Raw genomic sequence first — 12,291 nt, forward strand, 5'->3', positions numbered from 1 at the left:
ATACTCCTAGTCTTTTTTTCCATGTGCTAGTTGTGGTATCAAACCCAAATGATGATGGTATAATATAATTCCATGGCTCTGGCCACTGCTGTTATCTGCTGCTTTACTGTCCTGTGGTCTACATTTACGCCCTGTGAGAGAGAGGACTACTAAGTGCCAGGAATGAGGGCTGTCAGGTTGTCAGCGAGGCTTGCAGGGAATGCTGGGTGGTGGGTGCTGCTGAGAAGCGCAGACCTGGGTTCAAATAAATGTTATTGTATGCGCTTGATTGAGCTTGCCTGGTCAATAGAAGTATCCAAAACCTGCAAACCTTGCCCATCTGACAACTCCAGACAGGCTAGCTAGAGCAAGCGCTCAGAGTATTTTGAACGATTTCTAATAGTATTTGAACCCAGGTCCGCTGGGTGCTGTGTTGTCTCTTCTCACTCCCACTGCCAGCAGGGGCCATGGGCAGATGTTTTCTAGAAGCAAACAGTTGGTTTTAACACCACTGGCTGGCCCATTCTGACAAACAGATGTTGCAGACTGACAAACAGATGTTGCAGAGCAGATAACCCGGGATATCAGCTAGGGACAAATCCTTTCTTTAAATATGTCATTAAATGCTTCATGTAAGGCAACACGTTGATGTTCCAGCTGTACATTAAACACATGTTATCAAGATGTGTGTGTGTGTGTGTTTTAGGTAACAACATAATTATCATAATCATAAAATGTCTAAACACATAGTAGATCAGGGCCCAGGTTCCCAAAAAGCATCTTAAGGATAAATTCATCGTTAGAACCCTTGATGGTTCTAAAGAAATGGCACTGCATTTTGGTGGTATTATAGAGGAAAGACTCTCTCTAGCATGTGGACATGCCTGAGATCAATGGTGTGTGGCAGTAAAATGGAGCCACACCCCAGAGAGGGAGATGAGAGGTTGTGGATGGATGGTGAACAGTAGCAGGGAGGGAGATAAGGAGACCTCTTGTGATGATAAATGTGTTATTGGCTGTCTGTTGATAAAGCCAAGCAGAGACAAAGGCAGAGCAGGGGGACAACCCCAACCCACTGAGCCAGAGGGATAGCCTTATAGCCTTCCTGGACAGCAGTAGGTTTATGGTTAGAGATGTGTTTCTCTACATCTCTGTCATGTTTTGCCTGAAGAGGCTTAAGTGTCCGGAGGTCAAGTAGCCAACACATGCACTGGACTGGAGGCTTAAAGATAACCCTGCCCTGGTCTAGCCTGGGAGTGTCGTGTGTTGTCTTGATGCTTAACAGTGTGCACTACTTATAAAGCAGTGTTGGGATTTGTAAGATTTTGGGGAAGATGTTGTGATGACAACATTTTATTTGGCAGTGGTTGAAATACAGATGAATGTCTGTATATCAATGTATAAACAAATTCTAACTATTCACTTTAGGGACAATCAGGTCTGGTCTTAGCCTTTTGGGGTGCTAGGGCCATGGGGTGGGGGAAAAAATGTTGTTTTAAAACAAAGTTCCTGAAATTGTACACATTTTGTCGTGACTGTTGCCATGTTAAAATATCTGAGTGAGAGTAACAAAATCAATGGTGGCCCCCTGGAGGTCAGGGCCCCTGGGCACATGCCCTTCATGCCCGGTCGGAATTTCAGCCATGCTAAGCTAGCCAGCAAATTTACCAATCTGAAACATTTTAGTGAGTGACATAACAAAAGGCTGGGGTCGTTAAGCGACTGCTTATGTCGCCAATGCCTGGAGCCGGACCTGGGGACAAGACCACAAACTCAGTTTCACTGCTATTTCCCCAGACATTTTGAAGTTCGAATAGAACATTTAACACTGTGTTCTCAACTGAAAACAGTTTGTTTTGTGTTGTTTTCATGGTTTTCTCATCATTCCAAATGGTGAGAGGATACAGAGGAATGCATGTGAAAGGAATAGTGACTCTCTTGAGCATAAAGGAGGCCCTTTGCAATGCTGCAGCTCTGACAGTGGGATCCAGTCTAATTTATAACCTGAGAAAGGCTGCATGTCATGGCCATACATTTAGTTGCGGTGCGGATTGAAAAATGTGAAGGCCCATAAACCAGGCTGGGGGGAGAGACTGGGAACAATGGCCAACCATCGGGACGAGAGCCCCAACAGCTGCAAAGCCCTCTGTCCACCACATTTTCTCTCTCTCACACACACACACAGCCTACACACAAGCACACAACCACGGGTTTGTCTGAATAGGGTCCAGCCAAGCAGATGTTCTGCCCCTGCCATCCATCACAAAGAGTAAACTGAGTGATTGAAAAAAGAAACCAAACATCCTCTTCTTTCCCTGTCGTATCATGGAGCTTGCAGTGTAAATTGCAATGTGCTCTTACATGTATAAGGCACTTGGAACAGGCTTGGATGCTCTCACTACTTGGCAACGTTGGTTGTTGCCCAACTGTAGTGTTACTATGAGACTAGCATTCTACTAGAGACCTTAAGGAATGTTGCTTTGCCATGTGACTTCACTCACTGTGTTTTGCTTAAGTAAATAAAACTAGACTGTCCATGTTTTATAGGCTCATCTATGACAGCCAGGGGCACAAAGTACATGGGGGGGGCACAAAGTACATGAGGATGATTGGAGGGGGGCTACTCCCCTTGTCTGTAAATTGGAGAATTATGATTAATTCTATGCTTATTCAACAACAACAAATTCTGCATATCCAAGCACACCTCTAGAGCCATCTTACCCCCTGACTGGTGTTATTTAAAACATTTTAATTTAAGAAACTACATCAGCTTCTCTGCATCACTGCTAAAATCTGGGTAAAAGATTGAAAGGAATGTGCGTATTTTTTAGTAATTTCTTGCTTTTCAGGTCTACCAACCTGGCCAGCAGGCATGGCAGCTAAGATACTTAGACAAGCTAGCTACTCTAAATTCATTGATAGCCTGAAATGGCTTCTTGGTAGCTAGTTATGAAGTTGGGGGAGAGGCCAGCTAAAGCCAACTTCATAAAATGTATAAGTGGCTAGTGGTATTACAGAGAAACAACAACCCTTTTTACAACAAACAAAAAAAACATATTGATTTTTACTTAACATTTTTAAACAGGACAAATCTGAGGGGGCCCATGATGCCTTTGAGCAGAAGGCTACTCATGGTCTTGCACTTGTATTAAGAAGGCCAAGGACCAAGTGCTGTCGGATTTGAACGACTATAAAGGCCGTTCACTTAAAAATAAGGATTTCCCAGCAACACTATCTCATAGGTCTTATTCCAGAATAACAAAAAAAGGGAATCATTTGTGTAATTACATTGTCTCAGTGCATAAAGTAACATAAGTTTATCTTATTTTCCAAGAAAGTACAGAAAAATGAATGCATAAGTAATCAGTAAACTGTTCCATCAAGTGGTTCAGCTTACTGGTAGTGAAGGGAGATACATGATAGTAATACTTAGTCTACTCACTCTGTCTACCATCTTTTCTTGTGATTTGTATTGTCGTGCTCAACTCATTAAAACAAATCTTGAGCATCTTGTAAATCTGTTCTGCAGACATGCACAGAAGTTATCAGGTTCACTGATGCCTTGTACTCCATATCCTCCGGGAAAATACGTGCACTGACAAGTCGGTAAAAACCAAGAAATTATATTGAGATTGACAAACATGTTGGTGATAAACACTTCTATATTATAGCTATATGAGTTGTCTGGAGTTTGTGGATTGGCTTGGAAACCACATTTGAAACCGTTATTATTATATTATTAGTAGTAGTAGTAGTAGTATAATTATATTATGGACGACCAAGCCTATAGGACTTTACATAATGCGTTTATTGATTCACTGGAATGTAACCTGTGGTTTACTCATCTGTCACGTGTTACCTCTAGGATACAATGTCACACGTTGTGTCGTTGGGATACTACGTAGCCAAATTCACAACATATTCGGTGAAGTTGTGCAATGTAGCAGCCAGCCAAACATTTTGAACCCACTAGTTGCGCACGAGTTTGCGCAATGCGCTCCTATCACCGCCAGAAAATATTCAATTTTTTTTAAACTGCAAGCACAGAGATGAGGGGAGACGGATAGCGGAGTGCGGATGGAGTGAAAAGCGAGAGGTGCAAGTGAGCTAACAAGCTAACTAGCTATAGACAGTGAAGGGGGCATATTAGATGTGACAGTGGAGAATGGAGAGGACTCCGTACGCTCGGCGAGTTTTGTCCACAGAAAGGGTACTCGGTCTCTACCGACCAGGGGGCGTGTGCTGAAACTGGAGAAACACCGGGTGGAAAGTAAGGAATGGCTGATCCTCTGCGGAGGACTTTACTAGCAAAACTTCGGGGGAAGAAATCCAAGAATGGGACACCGGTTGGTGGATACGGAGCTGCAGCTAATGGGGGCAGAGAAGGTAAAGAAAAAGTTTCTCAAAACCCAAACGGACAAGCTCATCCAGTAGTAATGTTCGCAGAGTTGCATTGTGTGGCAGACAATATCATGAGAGGCAACGAGAGTTATGTGAATGGGATTGTAGAAAACAAGGTTGGATCCGTTTGGGAGCAGAGCACGGCAGGAGTTGTTAAGACTAGTGTGTTTCCCCAGCAGTACGAGGCTCCAGCTACCATGCACATAAACACTAGCCGGGGGCCGGGAGACAGTCAGGGCAGCGGGGGCTCGGGGTTTAGGGGTCGAGTTAATGAAGAACTCTTGGGGGTCTCACTTCAAATAGCAACGCAGTACGGGGGGCACGATAGGTACGAGATGGGCAGAATCCCTAACGGCTACTTCTCGAGACAAGTACAACAAGAACAGATCGGGAAACTGCACGAACAGAGAAAACACTTTGGCCCCATTCCGCGACAGTACGGCGCAGGGGACTCCATAGGGTTCGGTGGCAGTAGTCCTAATTATAACATTATATACCACAGACGGCCTGGTGTTGTAGATCGAGAGGGAGTTAAACTGACAGGTGGCCACTATCCTGCTTCAAAGAGTAATGGGACAAATGTCTGCTTTGACGCATATCTAAAGACTCGAGTCAGCGACGGGCAGGCAGACTCCTGCCATCAAACTGTGTACAACTACAAGGCGGAGAACGCGCAGAGGTCAATAAATTATTTAAAAGGCAAGGCAAAATTGCATCCTGGCCACAACCAACTATTGGAAACAAACGTTACAACTAACTGGATGCAAATGTATCCGCTGGGTGCCCTATGTGGACATCATCCGACCGGTAGTTACACGGAGGAAAACATTGTTATTAGAGACATCGAGAGCTACCGGAGCTCGCCTGAATTTACCGGGGACAACATTAGGGTGACACATTTGCAGAGCCCCACATTCTTCCCCACTGAATTGGAGATATGCGACGTAAACGTGGCTTCCCATTTCATATGCGCTAGAGAGGGAACACTCCGAAACAACTCTATAGATAGCGAGGATGACGATTACTATGATAACGAAATTCTCCCCTTTTACATATCGGAGTCAGTAGGACCAAGTGACAGAAAGGGCTCTGATAAAGTAGAAAGCATAGCGTCGGGAATAGATGTTCCAAAAGGACATGCCATCAGTGACAGTGTGCAGGAGACAGACAGACTACATAGCCAGTTGAAAGAGGCGTATTACCTGCTTATAAACGCTATGCATGATATTAGTTTTGATGGTCAGGTCAGTGTCAATGGATTTATAGATCAGAAGAGCATGTGCTCGTGGTCCTCCTTCAAGCACGTGGGCAGTGATGCTTTGTCATCTGGAGAGTACAGTGCCCAACAGGTGTCTGACATGGACTCGCTCCCATTGTGCCTGCTGAGTGAAAATAATACTAATTTAATTTGCAAGAGCCTTGTAAACCTATCTGCTAGCAGGATTAGGCCCCCCTTACTGCGATCCACTAGTGACGGAACTATCAAACACTCCAGTGGTGTGCACAATGGGCCCTGTATCCAGGGCCTCGGTTCCCAAAGCCCTTTGGTTGTTGGGGCCTGTGAGGATGGGGATGGAGCAAATAGGCAGAAGGTTGTTGGAGCCTCTGACCCATTTGAGAAACAGACTAGCTACGATGGTGGCACGAGCAGCGACGGCCTGCTCCATGACACCGGTGACAATGGCAAGTTAAATGAGAGTAGAGGCTCGGTCAACAGCCTTACCGGGTCATCCGACAATGCAGAACCCCAGCAGGGTGGTAACAACAATCAGGACAGAGAGATGAGCGGTTGGACTCTGGACCAGGGAGGCTCTGCCAAGGCCCACGGTGTCACCGTCAACAAGATGCAGGAGTGGATGCACAAAGGCCGCCTACTGTCATCTGAGATGAAGCAGCGCATCGCAGGGTCCACGCCCCAACCCCATGGTGCTCATGGTGGCCTGGATAGGGCACCACAGCCCAGACAGGGCCAGGTCAGCTCAGGGCCAGGTGGTTCTAAACCAGAAGCCCCGACGACCAAAGTTGACAGGGCTAAACCAGCCGCAGTGGTCTCATGCCAGGGCCAGGCAACACAGAAGTCAGGTAGGAAGGCCTCTCCTGGGGTGGTGGTGGCCCCCCCAGTGGATTCACTCTCCCATCCAGGGAATCTCCCACCTGTTGTCCTCCTCAAACCTCTTTCACCCATATTAAACTACTTCGTCTGGTGGTGGTGGTCTCAATCTCCCCCCTCTGGATGCAAACCAAAGGGACGGAATGAATGCCTGTCTGACCGGCCTCTTTGCTTTCCTTAGTAGGATTCTCTAAAGTCTAACTTGTGGTGGGTTCTGGTTCTTCTCCTTCACACACTAATTTACGATACATTTTAACACTGATTATCGCATCACGGGGTTATAGAGGGTCACGCTGTAATAGTAACAATAACCACTAACTCACTCTGTAGTCTCATGCTCTTGATAACGGTGATACTGGTGGTGGTGGTGGATATAGTTGATGTCGGAAGTTTACATACACTTAGGTTGGAGTCATTAAAACTCATTTTTCAACCACTCCACAAATTTCTTGTTAACAAACTATAGGTTTGGCAAGTCGGTTAGGACATCTACTTTGTGTATGACACAAGTCATTTTTCCAACAATTGTTTACAGACAGATTATGTCACTTATAATTCACTGTATCACAATTCCAGTGGGTCAGAAGTTTACATACACTAAGCCTTTAAACAGCCTGGAAAATTCCAGAAAATGTCATGGCTTTAGAAGCTTCTGATAGGCTAATTGACATAATTTGAGTCAATTGGAGGTGTACCTGTGGATATATTTCAAGGCCTACCTTCAAACTCAGTGCCTCTTTGCTTCACATTATGGGAAAATCAAAAGAAATCAGCCAAGACATTAGAAAGAAGATTGTAGACCTCCACATGTCTGGTTCATCCTTGGGAGCAATTTCCAAACGCCTGAAGGTACCATGTCCATCTGTACAAACAATAGTATGCAAGTATAAACACCATGGGACCATGCAGCCGTCATACCGCACAGGAAGGAGACGAGTTCTGTCTCCTAGAGATGAACATACTTTGGTACGAAAAGTGCAAATCAATCCCAGAACAACAGCAATGGACCTCGTGAAGATGCTGGAGGAAACAGGTACAAAAGTATCTATATCCACAGTAAAACGAGTCCTATATTGACATAACCTGAAAGGCCTCTCATAAAACCGCCATAAAAAAGCCAGACTACGATTTGCAACTGCATGTAGGGACAAATATCCTACTTTTTGGGGAAATGTCCTCAGGTCTGATGAAAGAAAAAAAAAATGTTTGTTCATAATGACCATCGTTATGTTTGGAGGAAAAAGGGGGAGGCTTGCAAGCCGAAGAACACCATGCCAACCGTGAAGCACGGGGGTGGCAGAATTATGTTGTGGGGGTGCTTTGCTGCAGGAGGGACTGGTGCACGTCACAGAATAGATGGCATCATGAGGATGGAAAATGATGTGGATATATTGAAGCAACATCTCAAGACATCAGTCAGGAAGTTAAAGCTTGGTCGCAAATGGGTCTTCCAAATGGACAATGACCCCAAGCATGCTTCCAAAGTTGTGGCAAAATGGCTTAAGGACAACAAAGTCAAGGTATTGGAGTGGCCATCACAAAGCCCTGATCTCAATACTATAGAAAATTTGTGGGCAGAACTGAAAAAGTGTGTGCAAGCAAGGAGGCCTACAAACCTGACTCCAGCTCTTTCAGGAGGAATGGGCCAAAAGTCACCCAACTTATTGTGGGAACCTTGTGGAAGGCTACCTGAAACGTTTGAACCAAGTTAAACAATTTAAAAGGCAATGCTATCAAATACTAATTGAGTGTATGTAAACTTCTGACTCATTGGGAATGTGATGAAAGATATTAAAGCTGAAATAAATCATTCTCTATACTATTATTCTGACATTTCACATTCTTAAAATAAAGTGGTGATCCTAACTGACCTAAGACAGGGACATTTTTACTCTGATTATATGCCAGGAATTGTGAAAAACTGAGTTTAAATGTATTTGGCTAAGGTGTATGTAAACATCCGACTTCAACTGTATATATAAAAATGGCTCTTGAACAATAAATATAATAATGTGTATTAATGTTTAATGTTGCTTACCAGAAAAAAATTGAGATGAAAACATTGTATAATAAACACAAATGGATATCCTGTTTTGATATTACCATGTTAGAAAACCTATCCCTTTCATGTCCGGTTGTTGTTCCATGGTGTGTGTGTGTGTGTGTGTGTGTGTGTGTGTGTGTGTGTGTGTGTGTGTGTGTGTGTGTGTGTGTGTGTGTGTGTGTGTGTGTGTGTGTGTGTGTGTGTGTGTGTGTGTGTGTGTGTGTGTGTGTGTGTGTGTGTGTGTGTGTGTGTGTGGTGGGTTGAGAGTCTGGTCCAGGGTAAACCAATAGGGCGTTAGGCCACATGCTGGGTGCTGTTGTTGACTCTCTCTGGTGCAGTGCTAGAAATAGTGTGATCTCTGGACTGCAGCAGAAAGGCCTCTCTGTTTGTCTTTAGAGACACGTATTTCCCTCACAGTGTGCAATCACACGGCAGCAATATTTGTGACCTGTTGCCACAAGACAACACCGTTAGACAAACATAAATATGATTTATATTTTCTATCTTCCCTTTTGTACTTTTTTTTTGCACATAATATGACATTTGAAATGTCTTTATTTCACTTTTGTTTATTATCTACTTCGCTTGCTCTGGCAATGTTAGTACATGTTTCTCATGCCAATAAAGCCCTTAAATTGAATTTATTTGGGGGGGGGTGAGAGAGAGAGAGGGGAGGGGTGCTGCTAACCTTCTACTCTCTCTTTTTCTACTCTCTCTCATGTCTGTATCTCTCCTCATCTTTCTCTTTTTTTCAATCTCTGTCACTCTATTCATCTTTTTATACTCTACTCTCTTCTTCTGTCATCGTAGAGAAGTTCAATCACTTCTGAGCTTTTCCACTGTCCAACCATACATGTTGAAGTTGACAAACATGAGAATTTGTAAGTCGCTCTGGATAAGAGCGTCTGCCAAATGACTTAAATGTTAATGTAAATGTAAGAAAGAGAGGGGAGAGAGATACAGGCCTCTAGGCTATTTCTGCTGTGTACGAACTGGGATGTATAGAAAAGACTAGCTCAGGAACCTGGGAACGGAAGGTGTCTCTCAATTCAATTCAAGGGCTTTATTGGCATGGGAAACAAATGTTAACATTGCCAAAGCAAGTGAAGTAGATAATAAACCAAAGTGAAATAAACAATAAAAATTAACAGTGAACATTACACTCACAGAAGTTCCAAAAGAATAAAGACATTTCAAATATTATATTACGTCTACATACAGTGTTGTAATGATGTCCAAATAGTTCAAGTATAAAAGGGAAAATAAATAAACATAAATATCGGCTGTATTTACAATGGTGTTTGTTCTTCACCGTTTGCCCTTTTCTTGTGGCAACAGGTCACAAATCTTGCTGCTGTGATGGCACACTGGAATTTCACCCAGTAGATATGGGAGTTTATCAAAATTGGGTTTGTTTTCAAATTCGTTGTGGATCTGTGTAATCTGAGGGAAATATGTGTCTCTAATATGGTCATACATTTGGCTGGAGGTTAGGAAGTGCAGCTCCGTTTCCACCTCATTCCTCCTCTCTCTGTAGGTTGTTGTTGGGGATAGGAAAGAAGAAAGTGGGGGGATTGGGCTGTCATGCCCCCCCCCTCCTTACTAGATATGTTTACCCAACCCACATCTCCATGGTAACTTGCATTTTAAAAGGACCTGGGAGTGAATATTTAGAATGCCATTCATGTTGTTTAACATGTTTGCACCCTGTTACTTAATTCCTCAGTATGAATGAACAAAATGGGGAGTGATGAAGTATTTACCAAGGTCAGCCCTAGAGCTTATTCTACCCCTGTGGGTCTCTCTCTCTTTTCTCTCTATCTCTCTTTCTCCCTTTCTTTCTCTCTTTCTCTCTCTCTCTCTCTCTTTCCCTCTTTCTCTCTCTCTCTCTCTCTCTTTCTCTCTTTCCCTCTCTCTCTTTCTCTTTCTCTCTTTCCCTCTCTCTCTCTCTCTCTCTCTCTCTCTCTCTCTCTCTCTCTCTCTCTCTCTCTCTCTTTCTCTCTTTCTCTCTCTCTCTTTCTCTCTTTCTCTCTCTCTCTCTCTCTCTCTCTCTCTCTCTTTCTCTCTCTCTCTCACTCACTCACTCACTCACTCACTCACTCACTTTAAAAAAGAAATACACAAACCTCTCAAAGCGTGACTCAATTGCTACCACCAGACTGTAAACTCTCCTTTTATAGGCTCTCTCTTAATTTATGTAGATGTTTATATGTGTCTGGGCTGACAATAACAGCGATCCCTTTTAATCCCCCTCCTGGATTTTTAAATTGGAAATTAGAATTCACTTTGAAGTCAGGAAAATCATTAATTTGATTTGAAGTGTAAATTATATTTTACTACAGTCGTTTTAAAGTCTAGTGTGAAAATCCTCTGCTGATTCATCACCTACACTGTACTTGCTATTCACAGTGATGTGAGTCTGAGGGTCTAGGGAAGTAGGTTACAATAGACTAGTGAGAAGTTGTCAGATGTCTTATCGTGTGTGTGTGCGTGTATATGTGCGTGTTTGTGTGTACGTACACATGTGTGTGCATGCCATGCATGCGTGTGTGAAGTGAGACCAAGGTCACGTAGATTTTTGTTGTTGTTGAAATGACGTGGTAACAACGTTGATTAAACCAGTTTATGCCCAGTGGGTAGCTTGCGTATCACTATCACTAGCTATCACTAGCTAACAGCGAAGAAATCAGAGGGCGAGCACGGAGCGTGACTGGACCAAGCTAGAACAGCTTGTGAAGTTGCCGGACCCGTTCGCAACCCACACCGACCAACTTGCTGACTCGCGACTGGACCAAGCTAGAGCAGCTTGTGAAGTTGCCGGACCCGTTTGCAACCCACACCGACCAACTTGCTGACTCGCGACTGGACCAAGCTAGAGCAGCTTGTGAAGTTGCCGAAGCCATTCACAACCCACACCGACCAACTTGCTGACTCGCGACTGGACCAAGCTAGAGCAGCTTGTGAAGTTGCCGGACCGTTCACAACCCACACCGACCAACTTGCTGACTCGTGACTGGGCCAATCTAGAGCAGCTTGTGAAGTTGCCGGACCGTTCACAACCCACACCGACCAACTTGCTGACTTGCGACTGGACCAAGCTAGAACAGCTTGTGAAGTTGCCGGACCCGTTCGCAACCCACACCGACCAACTTGCTGACTCGCGACTGGGCCAATCTAGAGCAGCTTGTGAAGTTGCCGGAGCCGTTCACAATCCACACTGAGCACCTTCAAACTGACAGCCACTTGCTGTCTGACGTAGTGCCATGCATTTTCAACCTTGAGTAACACTTGCAGTCAACTACTTTTGCAAAACAGTTGTCACATGCTTTGTAAACCCCTGGTGTAGACTAATAGTGAAATGCTTCCTTAGCTTCCCAACAAAGCAGAGAGAAAAATAGAAAAAGAATAGAAAAAAATAACACGAGGAATAAATAAAGTTAGTAATGATAACTTGGCCGTATACAGTGCATTCGGAAAGTATTCAGACTAGTGATGTGCCAATACCGTTATCTGATATTTTCCTTGCCCCCCAAAAATTATACCTATAACTGATATTTAACATTTTAGCTGCCTTTTAAACATTCTAGTACAGTTAAATAGTTAACACACACTCATGGACACAGTAGTCTAAGGCAATGCATTTCAGTGCAAGACGTGTCACTACAGTCCCTGGTTTGAATCCAGGCTCTATCACACCCGGCCGTGATTGGGCTCACGTATGGCGGCACACAATTGGCTCAGCGTCGTCCAGGTTTGG

At 44.1% G+C, this 12,291-nt stretch overlaps 1 protein-coding gene across 4 annotated transcripts in view; it reads left to right on the forward strand.

The window, feature by feature from the left end:
* The first annotated feature begins 3,916 nt into the window (after nt 1-3,916).
* The window catches only part of LOC135556197 (rho GTPase-activating protein SYDE2-like), a 90,553-nt gene continuing 82,178 nt past the window's right edge, over nt 3,917-12,291 (forward strand). For 3 of the 4 annotated variants that reach the window (XM_064989193.1, XM_064989194.1, XM_064989195.1), the window contains exon 1: nt 3,917-6,462. In XM_064989193.1, coding sequence (XP_064845265.1) covers nt 4,257-6,462 — 2,206 coding nt within the window. In that variant the 5' untranslated portion in view covers nt 3,917-4,256. The remainder of the gene's footprint in view (nt 6,463-12,291) is intronic. The other variant, XM_064989197.1, reaches the window with a different exon arrangement.

This window comes from Oncorhynchus masou, chromosome 15, assembly GCF_036934945.1.
Source record: "Oncorhynchus masou masou isolate Uvic2021 chromosome 15, UVic_Omas_1.1, whole genome shotgun sequence".
Classification (NCBI taxonomy): Eukaryota; Metazoa; Chordata; class Actinopteri; order Salmoniformes; family Salmonidae; genus Oncorhynchus; species Oncorhynchus masou.